This window comes from Orcinus orca, chromosome X (assembly GCF_937001465.1).
Source record: "Orcinus orca chromosome X, mOrcOrc1.1, whole genome shotgun sequence".
Classification (NCBI taxonomy): Eukaryota; Metazoa; Chordata; class Mammalia; order Artiodactyla; family Delphinidae; genus Orcinus; species Orcinus orca.
The window spans coordinates 102,843,127-102,861,829 of NC_064580.1; the positions used below are offsets into that span (position 1 = coordinate 102,843,127).

Sequence of the window (18,703 nt, forward strand, 5' to 3'; positions counted from 1 at the left end):
GTAGAGTAATCTTGGTTGCAGGTTTTTCTCCTTCATCACTTTAAATATGTCCTGCCAGTCCCTTCTGGCTTGTAGAGTTTCTGTTGAAAGATCAGCAGTTAACCTGATGGGGATTCCCTTGTGTGTTATTTGTTGTTTTTCCCTTGCTGCTTTTAATATTTTTCTCTGTATTTAATTTTTGATAGTTTGATTAATATGTGTCTTGGTGTGTTTCTCCTTGGATTTATCCTGTATGGGACTCTCTGTGCTTCCTGGACTTGATTAACTATTTGCTTTCCCATATTAGGGAAGTTTTCAACTGTAATCTCTTCAAATATTTTCTCCGTCCCTTTCATTTTCTGTTCTTCTTCTGGGACCCCTATAATTCGAATGTTGGTGCGTTTAATGTTGTCCCAATGGTTTCTGAGACTGTCCTCAATTCTTTTCATTTTTTTTCTTTATTCTGCTCTGCAGTAATTATTTCCACTATTTTACCTTCCAGGTCACTTATCCATTCTTCTGCCTCAGTTATTCTGTTATTGATCCCTTCCAGAGAATTTTTATTTTCATTTATTGTGTTGTTCATCAGTGTTTGTTTGCTCTTTACTTCTTCTAGGTCCTTGTTTAAAGTTTCTTGTATTTTGTCCCTTCTGTCTCCAAGATTTGGGGTCATCTTTACTATCATTATTCTGAATTCTTTTTCAGGTAGACTGCCTATTTCCTCTTCATTTGTTAGGTGTGGTGGGTTTTTATCTTGCTCCTTCATCTGCTGTGTGTTTTTCTGTCTTCTCATTTTGCTTAACTTACTGTGTTTGGGTTCTCCTTTTCGCAGGCTGCAGGTTCATAGTTCCCATTGTTTTTGGTGTCTGTCCCCAGTGGCTAAGGTTGGTTCAGTGGGTTGTGTGGGCTTCCTGCTGGAGGGGACTAGTGCCTGTGTTCTGGTGGATGAGGCTGGATCTTGTCTTTCTCGTGGGCAGGTCCACATCAGGTGGTGTGTTTTGGGGTGTCTGTGGCCTTATTATAATTTTAGGCAGCCTCTGTGCTAATGGATGGGGTTGTGTTCCTGTCTTTCTAGTTGTTTGGCATAGGGTGGCCTGCACTGTACCTTGCTGGTCATTGAGTGGAGCTGGGTGCTGGTGTTGAGATGGAGATCTCTGGGTGATTTTTGCTGTTTGATTTTTTTTTAACATCTTTATTGGGGTATAATTGCTTTACAATGGTGTGTTAGTTTTCACCATTTGATATTATGTGGAGCTGGGAGGTCTCTTGTGGACCAATGTCCTGAACTTGGCTCTCCCACCTCAGAGGCACAGACCTGACACCTGGCTGGAGCACCAAGAGCCTGTCATCCACACAGCTCAGAGTAAAAGGCAGAAAAAAAAGAAAGAAAGCAAGCAGAAGATAAAGTAAAAGTTTTTAAATAAAAAATAATTATTAAAAAAATTTTAAAAAGTAATAAAAAAAAGAAAGAAGAGAGTTACCAAACCAAAAAACAAATCCACCAATGATAGCAAGCGATAAAAACTATACTAAAAAAAAACAAAAAAAAGAGACAGAACCCTAGGACAAATGGTAAGAGCAAAGCTATACAGACAAAATCACACACAGAATCATACACATACACAGTCACGAAAAGAGAAAAAAAATATATATCATTGCTCCCAAAGCCCGCCTCCTCAATTTGGGATGACTCGTTGTCTATTCAGGTATTCCACAGATGCAGGGTGCATCAAGTTGATTGTGGAGCTTTAATCCGCTGCTCCTGAAACTGCTGGGAGAGATTTCCCTTTGTCTTCTTTGTTCGCACAGCTGCCGGGGTTCAGTTTTGGATTTGGCCCCGCCTCTGCGTGTAGGTCGCCTGAGGCATCTGTTCCCGCCCAGACAGGACGGGGTTAAAGGAGCCGCTGATTCGGGGGCTCTGGTTCACTGAGGCCGGGGGGAGGGAGGGGCACAGAGTGCGGGGGGGCGGTGGGGGTGGGGGGGGGGGAGCCTGCGGCGGCAGAGGCCGGCGTGACGTTGCACCAGCCTCAGGCGCGCCGTGCGTTCTGCCGGGGAAGTTGTCCCTGGATCCCGGGACCCTGGCAGTGGCGGGCTGCAGAAGCTCCCGGGAGGGGAGGTGGGGAGAGTGACCTGTGCTCGCACACGGGCTTCGTGGTGGCTGCAGTAGCAGCCTTAGCGTCTCATGCCCGGCTCTGGGGTCCGCGCTGATGTTGTGGCTCGCCCCTGTCTCTGGAGCTACTTTAAGCGGCGCTCTGAATCTCCTCTCCTCACGCAGCAGGAAGCAAAGAGGCAAGAAAAAGTCTCTTGCCTCTTCGGCAGGTCCAGACCTTTTCCCGGACTCCCTCCCGGCCAGCCGTGGCGCACTACCGCCCCTCAGGCTGTGTTCACTCCGCCAACCCCAGTCCTCTCCCGGCGCCCCGCCGGAAGCCCGAGCCTCAGCTCCCAGCCCCCACCCACGCGGGCACGTGAGCAGGCAAGCCTCTCGGGCTGGTAAGTGCAGGTCTCCACCGACCTCTGTGCGGGAATCTCTCCGTTTTTCCCTCTGCACCCCTGTTGCTGCGCTCTCCTCCGCGGCTCCCAAGCTCCCCACCTCCGCCACCTGCAGTCTCCGCCAGCGAAGGAGCTTCCTAGTGTGTGGAAACCTTTCCTCCTTCACAGCTCCCTCCCCCTGTTGCAGGTCCCGTCCCTATTGTCTTTGTTTTTTCTTTTGCCCTACCCAGGTACATGGCGAGTTTCTTGCCTTTTGGGAGGTTTGGGGTCTTCTGCCAGCGTTCAGTAGGTTTTCTGTAGGCGTTGTTGCACATGTAGATGTATTATGTATCTGTGGGGAGGAAGGTGATCTCCACGTCTTACTCTTCCGCCATCTTGAAGCTCCTGTTATTTATTTTTGGCTGCATTGGGTCTTCGTTGCCTGCAGGCTTCGTCTAGTTGCGGCGAGTGGGGGCTACTCTGTTGTGGTGCACGGGCTTCTCACTGCGGTGGCTTCTCTTGTTGCGTAGCACGGGCTCTAGAGCCCAGGCTCAGTAGCTATGGCACATGGGCTTAGTTGCTCCGCGGCATGTGGGATCTTCCCGGACCAGGGAGCGAACCCATGTCCCCTGCACTGGCAGGCGGATTCTTAACCATTGCACCACCAGGGAAGTCCCTGGACCAATCTTAAATTTGTTCGTTTGTTCGTTCACTCAGCAAATATGTCTGCGTATGTATTATGTACAAGATATTATAGGAGGTACTATGGAGAATACAGTGGAGAACCAAGCATAGATCTCATCTTCAGTGAGCACATGATCTAGTAGGGGAAATGAGACCTATGTAGACATTTATAACACAAGACAGAAAGTAGTAGTTACCTAGAAAATGGCGCTATGTGATGTCAGAGAAGAGCGAGTTATTACTTCAGCTGGTGGAGAGCCAAGTGGCTGGGAATTAGGTAAGGGTTCCAGGAGGACATGGTGTTTGGGTGAGGCCTTAAAGGGCAGGGTAGAGTTTGATAATGCAGTGATGGTAGGAAGGTAGAGGATTCCAGGATGAAGGAACAGCTGGTACAGAGGCAGAGTATTGAGGGGTCTGGACAGGGAACCACAAGTAATTCAACAGGATCAAAGCACAGGGTACTGGGGAGGGAATCATAGGACGCCAGGTTGGAAAGGAAGCATCAGATGGTGGAAAGCCCTGAATGCCAAGTTGTGGGTTTGATTTTATTCTGTTACCAATAAGGAAATACTGGAGGGTTGTAAACACCAGTAAGAGCTGTTTTGCAGGAAATCTAATCAGGCAGCAATATAATGGGTGAGGTGAGTTGGAGCAGGAAGAAGGAAGGAAGGAGGAAACACCAGTTAGGGGGCTATTTCTGAAGTCCAGGAGAGAAAGGGGGCCGCACTATGGCTGTAACGTGGGGGGGTGGGGTGGAGGAAAAGAGAATTGCAGAGGAATATACTGAACCTGGCAAGTGATTGGCTACTAGAGAGGTAATTCAAAGTTAGCACTAAAGTTTCGAAACTGGAAAGAAGGTATTGCCAGGTAGCAGAATTGTGGGTAGGGATGGTAGGTTTTGACTGATGTTGAGTTTGAGGTGCTAGTGAGACATCTGAGTGATGCCCGGCCCACAGCAGGACTGAATATTAGGAAGTTCCCTTTGTGGATAGGGTGGTCCTCTTCTAGATCCCCATAGAAATTGCAGTTCATTCAGGGTAGGGACCTTGCAGTTTGAGAAGAAATCTGGCAGAATGATAAGAACCTATAACAGTGCACCTCCTGAGCAACAAATGACTATTTCCTTATCCAAATCCTAGACAGATTGGGCAGGATGCTTCGTGGAGTGTGAGATGGTGGTTCTATGTGCCACTCATCACTTTTTTAAAAAATATATTAAAAAATTATTTGAAGTATAGTTGATTTACAATGTTTCAGGTGTACAGCAAAGTGATTCAGTATATACACCTATTTATATATATTCATTTTCAGATTCTTTTCCATTATAGGTTATTACAAGATATTGAATATAGTTAGTTCCCTGTGCTATACAGTAGGTCCTAGTTGTTTATTTTATGTAGAGTAGTGTGTATCTGTTAATCCCAAACTCCTAATTTATCCCTCCCTCCCCACCACCCATCACTTTTAACTGTCCATCCTTTAAGTGGCTTCACATCTTTGAGCCAGATGGCTTGTGCTTGACATTGTACCTTGATAGCTTCCAAGTGTGCTAGATGAGTTTTGACTGCAAGACACCCTTGGCCACGCCCTGATTGATTCACAGTGCAAAATGTTGCCTAAGCAATTCCACAGAGACAGAAAGGAGATCAGTGGTTGGCCGGGACTGGAAGAAGGGAAAGTAGGGTGTGACTTCTAAGGGGTTATGGAGTTCCTTTTTGGGGTGATGAAAAAGTTCTGGAATTAGATAGTGGCAATAGATGCACAGCTCTGTGAATATACTAAGAACCATTGAATTATATACTTTAAATATTCAGTAGATGAATGGTATGGCATCTTTATTATATCTCAGTAAGAATTTCTATAAGGAAAAAAAAATGTTGCCTAAGAAGAAGAACTATATTTTCCTTTTCCTACTTTCTGGACTGGAAACCTTTTGTCATGTGTCTAATTTTCAGTTTAACTACTTTGACAGAGTCCTTTTGCATGGTTTTTCTGCTCATGTTACTTTCCTCTGCTTTTTCTAAAAGAAGATCTCTGGGTAGAGCATTTCTGAAGTTGTACTAGTCAGATGCCCTTCAGGCATGTTTCAGCATCTGAGAGAGCCTTTCAGTCTGCTTAGAGAAAGCAACATATTAATCTCTTTAAGAATTAAAGCATTTGCCAAATTAAACACGCGAATGAAAACATTCTAACCAGATTTGTGTTGACTTCTGTGCTCACAGTGTAAACACACGCACGCGTGCACACACACACACACACACACACGCACTCACGCAAAGTATTTCAAAACATCAGAAAGCAATGGCTTTCAAAAGTACTCTCCAGCCAACACCCTCTCTCGTATGCCAGAGCTCAGTCCAGAGCAAGCTTTTTTATAGCTGAGTTATATAAACACTTGAAGCCCAGAGTAATCTCTATAATGGAAATACTGACATCGCTTGACTTGAGCAACACAGATGGCTCTGGCTTTTTTAGCTAGAACATGATGAGTTTTCTAATAGGAAGCCAAGAGGCTCTTTGGGGTAGAACTGTTAAGAAATGTAGAGACTGGGAGGAAAATCTCTCAGTGGATTGCAGTTGTAAGCACTGTGCCCTGGCTGCATTCTCCTACTACCGCTCTTCCTTCTGTAATCAGGAAAACTGCCCAGATAGATACTGCCTTGTATAAGTATGGAATGTAACGTTGACTTGTGACCTTAATTTTCTGCAGTCCCTTGCTTACCCTAGGGTTGCTGGAAGCAGCAATGGTGATTGTTGTCTCAGATATGAGACTCTGTAAGGATGGACGAGAGACATCTGAATCGTTTAAAACATAAGTCTACCAAAAATTCTCCCCCACTGTGTCAAGATGATGAAATTGATGCACTTTAAAAGTTTTCAAGTGTTTTGGTATATTAGCTCACTTTGGTCTCTCAGTCACTCTGATAGAAGAGCTGTGTGTTGTTGTTTCCATCATTATAGTCAAGGAGGTAGCATGAATAACCTGTTAGTGGTCAGGCTAGGATTAGGAAGCGATACAAACTCGTTGTTCCTTCCCCAGTACTCGGATGCCCAACACCTGGACTCCCACATACAGACCTGCCCTGCTCCCCAGTGAGCAGACATTGGTGTAGCTAAGTGCATTTGCGATTTCGTTTCTCATGGTTGTTTATTGTCTTGGCAGTTGGCTTTGCCTGGGTACCTTTGCTGAAGGATGGTAGAATCATCACGTTTGAGCAGCAGCTGCCAGTTTCCGCTAATCTTCCCCCAGGCTACTTGAACCTGAATGATGCCGAATCAAGAAGGGTAGGAAAATATCTGTATTTGTTGAAGTAATCATGATGAAGTGTTTTTCCCCCTCTTTTTAAAAAACTGTATTGAAGTACAGTTGATTTACAGCATCGTGTTAATTTCTGCTGTCCAGCAAAGTGATTCAGTTATACGTATATGATGAAATGTTTAAAAAGTAGAATACCATTGGCATAGTCGATAGTTTGGTCTGGTTGATGGCTACTCAGAGTGTGGTTTGAGGGCCGGTGCTGGTCCACGACGAAGATAAGTATAGAAAATGAGTGTTGAGAAGCTTGTATAATAGGTTGACAAAGTAACCTCACGTCTGTTGATTCTGATAACGATTTTTAAAATGGGACTTCGATTTTGTGCGTCATGAAAAGAATTCATTTATTTAGTAATTTTTATTGTCATTTGGAAAAGTATCAGCCTGCAAAGGATTGGAAATTCAAAATGGTTTAGGATACATTTATTCTAAAGGCATGTTATTTTCTCCAATAATTCCCTATGTGCAAAACGATCACATTTGTTTCTGAAAGAAAATGTTGAAATGCATAAAGGCGTTATATGTTGCTCATCTATCCATTGCTATGGTACAGAAACTCATGTGTGTATTTTCTCTTCACAGCAGTCTAATGTGGATATTAAGTGGGTAGATGGTGCAAAGCCTTTGTTGAAGATTAAAAGTCACTTGGAGTCTACCATTTATACTCAAGTAAGTTGCATCACCTGAATTTTGTCAGTTTTAATACTTGACTATATTTCTGGATTAAAATTAGACTATATTCAATTCTACAGCCTTAGAGAAGTTGTGGCCTGAAAGACTTTCTCATTAGTAGTAACATCATTCTTAATAATAGCTCAAAGTTAAAAATTCTTCTCAAATTACCAAATCCTTTTACCTATTAATGCCCCTTTTCTGTTTCAGGATTCTATCCAGTATAGCGTGTTACATTTAGTTGTCATATCTCCTTAGGCTCTTCTTGGCGGTGACAAGTTCCGAGACTTTCATTGTTTTTGGTCACCTTGTCAGTTTTCAGGACTACTGGTATTTTGTAGGATGCCCCTCTGTTGGGATTTGTCTGACATTTTTCTCATGGTTAGACTAGAGTTGAACACAGAAATTTGCAGTCAGTGGATCATGGCTGGCTACTACAGTTTGCTCTTAGCCTCGGCATCCATGAAATTAGGATCAAGTATCTGTGAGATGCCTCAAGCACAGTTTGAAAAATCACGGATGGAGAAGGTGAAGTCCACACTCTTTGGTGTGGCCTACAAGGTCCCTCTCAATTCCCCCTGCCCACTTCATCGTTTTAGAGGAAAAGAAACCGAGGCTCGCTCGGGTTAGATGATTTACCCGAGGTCACACAGGTAATAATTAGAGGAAGCAGGTCAGAATCCGAATTTCATGATTCTGGTTCCTGATACAGTCCATGCCGTCCACAAATTCAATATCTGTAGATTCCATACAGGACAGCTGGACGCTGACCGGTGCAGGGCCAGGGTACATTGGGCACTGAATGCCTGGGACTTGTTCTGGTGACTCCCTGCTGCTACGTTTTCTTCACCTGTCAATTCAGACCTCTCTTCCTGCTCGTTTCATTAAAATATAGAAGCAGCCCAACTTCAGAGGCTACACTAGCCAAAAAAGAGATTAAACAAATGTGTGACTACTTGGGCATAAATGGTGACCTACCCGGCGTGCTTAGGTACATGCTGAATGTGCCTGGTTTTGCTGCTTTGTGTGACGGTCGAGAGGACTGTGGGACTCATTTAGGAACATGCATGTTGGTAGCTGCAGGTGCTGAGTCTGGCCATTAGAAGACCCAGGGAAACAGGTTTCCAAGGTTCCGGGGTGGTGGGGTGTGGTGCGGGGGCGGAGCCTGTGCTTTGCAGGTGGGAGGGAGGGAGACGCAAGAGGGAGGAGATATGGGGATGTATGTATACGTACAGCTGATTCACTTTGTTGTACAGCAGAAACTAACACACCATTGTAGAGCAATTATACTCCAATAAAGATGTTAAAAAATAAAAAATGAATCAAATTTCATATGGCTGTGTCCATCTCTTTTCCAGGATCTACATGTGCACAAATTCTTCCATCATTGCCAGCTGATTCAGTCAGGCTCAAAAGAAGTTCCAGGGGAGCTCATTAAATATTTAAAGGTAAATGAACAGTAGCTTTCTGTGAAAGGTTTGTTTTTCATGTCGTTCGGTTGCCACATTTTTTGACGTGGGGGAAAAAAAATCAAACGAACCCTTTAAAAATACCTTTGGCCGTGTATCCTCAAGAGAACACTTTCTATTATGTGCTTTTCCATCAAGGGGCTGTTTAGAAGCAGACCGCAGAATTGCTACATTAGGAAGAAAATGTTTTAGCCAGAATTCGTTGACGTATTTTTGAAAATCTCATGAAAATGTTTATTTCAGTTCCATAAATTGATTTTTCCGGGCCTTTTCTCATCTTGCCGATGGCCAGGTAAAGGTGGAGAAAGCTTGGGGGAAAGGGCCAGGAGAAATGGAGTCACTTTTGCTTGGAATGAAATGTGAAATGATTCCTGTGTTCATCGGTGAAAGATTATCAGAAGGGTCAGCTAAAAAAAGAGAACCTAGTTTCTGCATGTTGCATAGGAGGGAGTCATAAGTAACGCCATATTTTATCAAATGTATTGAGAATCCAAGACTCCATTTATTCCCTAATGGGGTGGGACAGGGCACACGTCATGGAACCCAGCTAACAGTGACTTTTCTTTTCAGTAGATCAGCCATGGCCAGTCTGAGGCATTTTTATTTTAAATGAAGCCTCTACAGGATTTCCCTTTAGGCATATGTTAATAGTGAATGATATTCTCAGGAAATGAAAAGGTTCATTTCTTTCAGAGAGGTACTATGACATGAGGTAATACACGTATGGGTTCTGGAATCACAAACTGAATTTGTGTCCCAGGTCTGTCACTTATTAGCTCTGTGATTGACCTTGACCAACTTACTTAACTTCTCCAAGCCTTTGTTTCTTCTTCTCTCACATAAAGATAAAAACCTACTTGTAGTCATGAGAGAAATGCAAATCAAAACTACAGTGAGGTATCACCTAACACCAGTCAGAATGGCCATCATCAAAAACTCTACAAACAATAAATGCTGGAGAGGATGTGGAGAAAAGGGAACCCTCTTGCACTGTTGGTGGGAATGTGAATTGATACAGCCACTATGGAGAACAGTATGGAGGTTCCTCAAACAACTAAACATAGAACTACCGTACAACCCAGCAGTCCCACTACTGGGCATATGCCCTGAGAAAACCATAATTCAAAAAGAGTCATGGACCACAATGTTCATTGCAGCTCTATTTACAATAGCCAGGACATGGAAGCAACCTAAGTGTCCATCGACAGATGAATGGATAAAGAAGATGTGGCACATATATACAGTGGAATATTACTCAGCCATAAAAGAAACGAAATTGTGTTATTTGTAGTGAGGTGGATGGACCTAGAGACTGTCATACAGAGTGAAGTAAGTCAGAAAGAGAAAAACAAATACCGTATGCTAAGACATATATATGGAATCTAAAAAAAAAAAAAGAAAAAATGGTCATGAAGAACCTAGGGGCAAGACGGGAATAAAGATGCAGACCTACTAGAGAATGGACTTGAGGACACGGGGAGGGGGAAGGGTAAGCTGGGACGAAGTGAGAGAGTGGCATGGACATATATACACTACCAAATATAAAATAGCTAGCTAGTGGGAAGCAACCGCATAGCAAAGGTAGATCAGCTCGGTGCTTTGTGACCACCTAGAGGGGTGGGATAGGGAGGGTGGGAGGGAGACGCAAGAGGGAGGAGATATGGGGATAGATGTATATGTATAGCTGATTCCCTTTGTTATACAGCAGAAACTTAACACACCATTGTAAAGCAATTATGCTCCAATAAAGATGTTAAAAAACAAAACAGAACTACCCACTTGTAGGGTGGTTACAGGCCGCAGTGAGATAAGGCATCTGCTCTATAGTATTCATTCATTCCACACTTTTTTCTTGAGTGCATCCTACGGGCCAGGCTTCATTCTAAACATTGGGAGGATAAATGAAAAAAACAAACAATATCCCTGTTTTCAAGGAGCTTACTTTGTTGTGGAGACAGATGGACAATAAACACATAAACAAATGCATACGCGTGCGCGCGTGCACACACACCCACACCCACACCCACACACAGTGGTCCCTCTGTATCCTCGGGGGATTGGTTCCAGGACCCTCCATAGATACCAAAGTCCAAAGATGCTCAAGTCCCTTGCAGTCAGCTTTCCGTATCCACAGATGCGGAACGTGTGGATACGGAGGGCCGACTGTGTATGTCATGTCAGGTGGTGATAAGTGCTATAAAGAAAACCAAAACATAGTGCAGGAGAGTAGGAGTGATAAGGAGTCCCTCTTTTAGATAAAGTGTCAGAGAAGAGCTCTCCAGTAAAGTGATGTTTGACAGAGACCTAAAGGAAAGGAGGGTGCCAGCTATGTGGAATTCTGGGGGAGAGCTGGGAATAGCAAGGGCAGAGGCCCTGAGGAGCTTGCTTGGTGTGCTCAAGGAACAGCCAGAGTTCCAGTGTATCTGGCACACAGAATGATAGGCCCTCACATTGGAAAGGTGGCTGGGTTGCTGGTCAGGTCAGGCCTCCTAATATGATGTGACTTTGGTTTTAAAGTATCATTCTGCCTACCGTACCGAAAATATATTGTTGGAAGGGTAGAGTCAGGGAGGTAGCCGATAAATGGTGGCTACGATTCTTAATTATCATTAAGAAGTATAGTAGTCGTCTAACTTCGAATCCTTTTCTTGGGTAATGTCTAGAACTCCCGCTCTACGTATGAGTGCATTGTCTGTTGAGATCATTGGCTTTTTCTTCCAGTGGGGAAGCTTTGTAAAAGTTTTAACAGAATTGAACAGAACACTGTTTTCCTATACTGGTATTCTTAGAATGGAGGAAAAAGAAAGTACTCATATTTGCGTTTTTAAGGGTGTGGAATTTCTGATATTTATGTGACCTATGCTTGCCCTCTAGTGGCAGTGAATGAAATGCCATGTGATTATAGAAAGAGCTCCTGTATGGAGTGTTAGCGCTGAAAGGGATCTTTAGCGATTTTGTTTTACAGATGAGGAAACTGAGGCCCGAGGAGAGTGATTTGCCTGTGGTCATTCTGGTTACTAGCAGAGCTGAGCCAAGCCTGTCTCTTGATGTGTCTCTTGACTCCTAGTCCTGTTTTCTTTCTATCAAACCTTGCTACCTGTTGTCCTTGTAAATGACAGTGTTTCATCACTTCATTTAACCATCTACATGTTGAGCCCTTGTTATGTGTTCAGTATTTTCCTAGATGCTGTGGGGCTTGCAGAGAAGAATAACTTAGGCTCATTGTCTGTAGGGATCTTACAACCAGTCAGAGAGACAGGATCCACTTAAGTCAAATGACAATATAAGTCAGTAGTACAAGTGATAGTCCAAAGCAATAGGTAGTTAAATGTCAAATGCGTGATACAGGGTATAAATGCTAAGAGTTCACAAAACTGAGGAACCACTGAGACTAGAGGGTTCCCATCTTTATCCCTTTGGTTCCTTACTTTATTCATTTATTCAGTCATCCCTCAAATATTTATTGAGCACCTACTATGGGTCACATATTGTACTGGATGCTGGGACTATAATGGGAACGAGTTAGACAACATACCTACTCTAGTTGGGGTAGAGAGATTATAAATAAGTAAGTCACATTACATAGGGATGAGTGCTGTGAAGAAAATAGAACAGGTTAATGGGCTCTAGCATGACCAGGAGTGCAGTCAGGATGGACTTGTCAGGGAAGGCCTGTCTAGGAGATGACACCATTTCAAGCTGAAAAGAAGCTGATGGGAGGAAGACAGCCATAGGTGATAAAGCTGTGTAAAAGGATGACAGACTATTGCAGCAGGTGTAAACACTTTGCAGTGGGATGTGTGGAAAGAAGAAAAGCAAAGACAACGTAGCTAGAGCACATTGAGCAGCAAAGCAGGAGGACGGCCGCAGATGAGTGGGGAGTGATAGGCAGGGTACATGTAGGACGGGGAGCCCTTCACAACCTTTTGTTCGTGGTGGTTGGTTTTGTTTGTAACAGAGGGAAATGACATTGTGGAATTTGCCTTTCCAAAAGAACCCTCTGGCTGCTGTGTGGAGAATAAATTCTAGAGGAACAGTACTGGTGCAGGGAGATCACTTCTGCATGGAAGGTCCGTCTCTCTTTTCTACTTGATGTGATCCTACTTACGATCCTTGAACCTTCCTCCTTTCTGAAGCCTCATATGACATTCCCTCCTCACTGGCAGACTCGGCTGCTTCTTCCTCTGTACGCCTTGTATATACCGCTGTTTTACTGTTTAGTGTTTGTATCGCAGTGATTTAGTTCCATGTGTTTTCCCCCCATAGTCTGTGAACTTCTTGATGGTAGGAACCATGTTTTTTTTTTGATGTGCTTGGCAATTGAAAGTTCATTCAGTATGCCTTTGTTGAATGAGTGAATGAATGGCTTCACTGAACTGGGGTTTGAACTTGACTGGGAAGGGTGGCGAGGATTTGGCTACAAAGTGTGAACAAAGGTAGCAGTGCATTGATATATTCAAGGAGCAGTCGAGACACCAGTGTGGCCTCGTGAAGAATGACGAGTGTTAAGGTTAAGAGTGTAAGCTGGGTCTTAAGTAACTTAGACTTAATACCTGGGTCAGAGTTTCTCAAACTTGGCACTATTGACATTTGGGGCAGGATAAGTCTTTGTTGTAAAGGGCTGTCCTGTTCACTGGAGGGTGTTTAGAAGCATCTCTGGCCTATCCACTAGATGTCAGTAGCACACACACACGCACACACACACACACACACACACACACACACACACACACACCGCCAATTGTGACCGGACGTTGGGGTTGGGTTGTGCCACATGGTCTCTGGTTGAGAACCACTGTCCTAGGTCATGGGGAAGCATCAAAAGAATCTTGTTGGTGGCACAAGGTGGCCTGATGTAACCCCTATTCGAGGAGGATTAAGTTTTGGAAATGAGAGACATATTGGGAGTGAGGAGAAAGTGTACATAGACCTACTAGAAAATTATTAGACTATTTTGGTTATAGGTTAGAGTTCTGAAAAAGGGCGATGGCTGTAAGGATAGAAGAGAGAGGGCAAAAGGAAGGGAAAACCTGAAGGATAGACCATGGGTTCCCTGAGCTCAGTTTCTTGCCTTATGCATCCGATTGAAGAGAGGCTGCCCGGAAATCTCAGAGGTCACTGTTGAGATGATTCAAATATAGATGAGAAAAGCCTGAAAAGGGATGCTGAGAGTAAGGATGGCAACATAGAGCAAGAGTAAGGGAAGCTATGAAAGGTAAATGCTGAGTTCCTTAGTACAGAGACTTGTTTTACCCGTGTCTGTATTTCCCAGGGCACTAAATATTGAATTGGTGTAGAAGATGCTCAGTGAGGTTTTTTTGGTTGGCCAGTTGACTAAATGATTGAGTGAGTGAATGAGTGAATAAATGAATGCGGAGAGAAGGGAAGTAAGAAGGAAGACATTTTACATATTTAGCTGCTTGTATCATTTCTATGTATACACGGACATATTTCTTCTTTTTTTTGTTTGTTTTTTTGTTTTTTTGTTTTTTTTTTTTTTGGTACACGGGCCTCTCACTGTTGTGGCCTCTCCCGTTGCGGAGCACAGGCTCCGGACGCGCAGGCTCAGCGGCCATGGCTTACAGGCCCAGCCGCTCCGCGGCATGTGGGATCTTCCTGGACCGGGGCATGAACCCGCGTCCCCTGCATCAGCAGGCGGACTCTCAACCACTGCGCCACCAGGGAAGCCCCATATTTCTTCTTTTTGATGTCAAGATACTGATCAGTAGAGATGAGTGTTAGCACTTTGAAGAAATGTATTGTGAGATGTTAGAATGCAGAACTGCCTCAGCTTGTGGATGGTGCTAGTGTAAAGCCAATTATATATAGAAACACACTTTATTGAATCCCACGTAACTTCTCGCCACAAAGTAATGGCCCACTTGCCCCTGTAAAACACACGAACTTGGGGGCTGGTAGGCCCGTCTCCATTACCTCCAAACATGCCTGCTCCTCGCCCCGATTGAGTGTTGGTTTACCAAGAGTCTGTTGTCTTTATTCCAAAACCTGTTGATCCCAGTTATACTTATCTTCAATAGAGCATTTAATATTAAATGAACTAACAGAATCTGAGTGCCAAAATAGAGATGTGGCTAAAGTAACTGACAAAGTCCCCTATCCCCTGAAGCTCGTGTTTAAAGTGAGCTTATATTCTAGTGAATGTAGTTTTCATTACTTAATTTTTTGTTGTTTCACCTTTGCAAGTTATATCATATTTTGGTTTATTTTCATAACTAATAATGACTTATTTTAGTGTTTGCATGCCATGGAGATCCAAGTCATGATACAGTTTCTGCCTGTAATTCTTATGCAACTCTTCCGAGTCCTCACAAATATGACCCATGAAGATGACGTGCCTATCAACTGCACCATGTGAGTTTCATAATACCAAGAAGCAACTTTTGTTTCCTTTTGCATTTCTTCATGTGAAATATAAATTTATCTTCCAAATGAGAACCCCAAAGTCAGAAATCTAATATCAGTTTTCTCTAGTTTCATACTTCTCAGACCAGGGGACTTATATCCCCAGGGACAGGTGATACCAGAAACCATAGGATAAACTTCCTCAACCAGAGGTTCTAAAGCTGCTGCATGTTAGAAGCTTTTAAAAATGTCTGTTCCCAGACGATACTTCATACCAATTAAATCAGAATCTCTGAAGGTGGAACTCAGCATCAGTATTTTTTTTTTTAAGTTTCCCTGATGATTCCCTAATGCAAGGGAGTTTGAGAACCGTTGCCCTTGACCAGTCTTGTCCAATAGAACTTTCTCCAGTCGTGGAAATGTTCTATACCTGTGCTTTCCAATATGGTGGCCATTAGCCACATTTAGCTGTTGAGCACTTGAAATGTGGCTAGTGTAACTGAGGAACTGAAGTTTTTTTTTGTTTTTTTTTTCTTTGCGGTACGCGGGCCTCTCACCGCTGTGGCCTCTCCCGTTGCGGAGCACAGGCTCCAGACGCGCAGGCCCAGCGGCCATGGCTCAAGGGCCCAGCCGCTCCGCGGCATGTGGGATCCTCCCGGACCAGGGCACGAACCCGCGTCCCCTGCATCGGCATGCGGACTCTCAACCACTGCGCCACCAGGGAAGCCCAGGAACTGAAGTGTTAATCGTAGTTAATTTTAATTCATTTAATCGCCACTTGTGACTAGTGGCTCTCACATTGGACAGAGTGGCCCTAGGCCATCAAATTGTACTCGAAAGAATAATGGAGTGTTCTTTTTTTTTTTTTTTTGGTTTTTTTTTTTTGCGTTACGCGGGCCTCTCACTGCTGTGACCTCTCCTGTTGCGGAGCACAGGCTCCGGACGCGCAGGCTCAGCAGCCATGGCTCACGGGCCCAGCCGCTCCGCAGCATGTGGGATCTTCCTGGACCGGGGCACAAACCCGTATCCCCTGCATCGGCAGGCGGACTCTCAACCACTGCGCCACCAGGGAAGCCCGGAGTGTTCTTTTTATATGAAAACAAACAAGGATATATTGTAGAGTAGGATGCAAAATGCACCTGAATTTTGAAATTAAAACAGGAGTTTTCCAAAAAATTGTGAGCTCAGTGCTGGCTCTTTCTGGCTTTGCTGCTTCTGCTGTTGCCACTTCTGTTGAGCCTCTCTGGAGCCTCAGGGCTGAAGCGCCACACACCTCCATACTGTTTGCTCTTCTCTGCTGCTGGGCATAGTCTGGTTGCAAATTTAAAAAGCATTATTCTAGCCCAGTTGTTCTGAAAATGTGGTTCCCAGACCAGCAGCATCAATATCACCTAGGAGCTTATTAAAAATGCTAATCATTAAACTTCACCCCAGACCTAAAAAATCAGAAACTCTGGGAGAGGGGTGAGCACTGTACCCTCCAGGTGTTTCTGAGGCACGCTAAAGTTGGAGAACCACTGCTGGTCTCATAATTTTAAAACTTTCTATGAATCTTAGGTTTACTTCCAATTTTAGTTCATATCATTATACCTGCTCTGTCTCTCCCTTCCCTTTTCCCCAATCTGTTGTCATGCTTAACATTTTTTTTCTATTCTTTTCCTTTTATTCTCACTAGAGTGGATTTCAATATTTACCTTACTGAAGGTGGTTTTTTTTTTTTTTTTTTTTTTTTTTTTTTTTTTTACTATATGGTAGTTATGACCATACTTCAAATGTGGTTTAGAAAGGAGATGAAATATCTGGGTTGCCAAAATAGAATATCCGTCTTTTGAACCAGGAAACATATTTTACAAGACCCTGAGTGTGTTAGATGCTGAAATCTCTGTTAGACCCAAACTAAGATGACATTTAATGCGGTCACCTCACCTTTAATTATTCAGGCAGTATTAGGTATTTTTAGGGTTAAGTATGATGGTTTTATCGAACAATCAAACTGTAGTGGTTAATTGTAGCCTGACATGCTGACTTTTGTGAATGTTGTTTCAGGGTTCTCTTACATATCGTATCAAAGTGCCATGAAGAAGGCTTGGATAATTATTTAAGATCCTTCATAAAGGTTTGTGGAGTAAAGCTTTCTTTCTGAGCAGCTTGTCTTCTGAGAGAATTTTGTCTCACAGCTCGTTTTCTTTGATTGTAGTATAGCTTCCGACCTGAAAAACCCAGTACTCCTCAGGCCCAGCTGATACATGAAACTCTGGCTACTACGATGATAGCGGTATTGAAACAGTCTGCAGACTTTTTAGCAATAAACAAACTGCTAAAGGTAAGGGCACAGGACACGGCAGGCAAGAAAAGCAGCCAGAGATATGCTTGTTTGATACCCTCCCATTTCACTTCTAGTCTTTCATCGTTTCCTCGTGTGACTTTCCTTTTCCTCACCACTTTACCTACACATCCTTTTCCCCCAAGTTCTCCACAGAACCTCCTTCATTCCCTTCACCCTTCCCACCCCATCCTGCCCACAGTCGAATGTGTAATAGGAAGAATTTTGGAGGAGATAGACCTGGGCTAGAATCCTCTATTCACTGCATAATAGTTCTGTGACCCGGAGCCTGTTACTTAGCAGTCCTGAGCCTCCACTTCCTCACTTCTAAAATATAAGCAAAACATTTAACGTGTTGTTTCTGGCACATAGTAGGCACTCAAATGGTGGCTCTTATTATTGTCATGTTTTTACTATTCCTGTTAATAATGGTAGAATTTCAGTTTTGGGTATTTTAGGATGTATCTGCTTGAGGCTTCTCTGTACCCTTCAAATTACACTTACACAAACACCTCTGCTACTTGGGTTGGCCCCAGTGTTGTACCAAGGGCAGGGTTGGGTCCCCCACTGGGTGTAGGCCATAATACAATTCACTGTCTATAGAGAATCTAAAAGCAATACTAAAGTAAACTAAAAGTTGGTTTGCTCTTATCACCACATGTAGGCAACTCAAAGCAGTGTCAGTGATAAAACACCCCTCCCCACTGAGTTAAACATTCCCACCAAACAGCCTTTGTACATCACCAGCCAGCCCTAAGGTACACTACTACCTTTTTGCCAACACAATTTGAAGGTATCCTGTGGGACTTGGACAATTGCGATCACTTTAAAATGTTACTAAAGTTCAGAGACAAAATCCATAGTGATTCGTCAACCTCTGCTAAGCTTCAAGGATTTGGGTAACTATTAAAGATTGATTTGTATTTATTTGTTTATTTTAGTACTCATGGTTTTTCTTTGAAATTATTGCAAAGTCTATGGCCACATACTTGTTGGAAGAGAATAAAATTAAGGTAAGTAGGCTCAAGAATAATATTTAACATAGACAAAGAAGGCTAATCTTATTCACAGGTAGCCGTGACATGCAAATCCTCTTTTATATTTTAAGGACTCTTAGCCCTTAGCTTTTTCAATTTTGCTTAAAACAAGCAAAAAAACAATGGATGTATTGCAAAAATCTGACAGTTCATATGTTTTCAAAGTCTGATCGTCAGAGACTCTTCCACATAGTTTCCTGCGAGGTATTTGCCATGTTAAATGCATTATCTTTGAAGCTTTCCCTTTGTCTTGTGGTTTTAAAATGTCTATGTCAGAACATTCATTTGGAAGAAGAACAAGTACCAAATAAGAAAGAACCATTCTCTTAGAAAGGTCGAAGGCATGTACAAAGTTAAAAACACTTTATGTAATAATACATGTGCTCCTGGC

The 18,703-nt window shown here is 43.3% G+C and overlaps 1 protein-coding gene across 4 annotated transcripts in view; it reads left to right on the plus strand.

The window, feature by feature from the left end:
• DOCK11 (dedicator of cytokinesis 11) overlaps positions 1-18,703 on the plus strand; it is a 194,327-nt gene that overhangs the window by 88,708 nt on the left and 86,916 nt on the right. For 3 of the 4 annotated variants that reach the window (XM_049704674.1, XM_049704675.1, XM_049704672.1), the window contains exons 21-27: positions 6,296-6,417; positions 7,031-7,117; positions 8,479-8,568; positions 14,843-14,961; positions 16,999-17,068; positions 17,150-17,275; positions 18,217-18,288. In XM_049704674.1, the coding sequence (XP_049560631.1) occupies positions 6,296-6,417; positions 7,031-7,117; positions 8,479-8,568; positions 14,843-14,961; positions 16,999-17,068; positions 17,150-17,275; positions 18,217-18,288 (686 nt within the window). The remainder of the gene's footprint in view (positions 1-6,295; positions 6,418-7,030; positions 7,118-8,478; positions 8,569-14,842; positions 14,962-16,998; positions 17,069-17,149; positions 17,276-18,216; positions 18,289-18,703) is intronic. The other variant, XM_049704673.1, reaches the window with a different exon arrangement.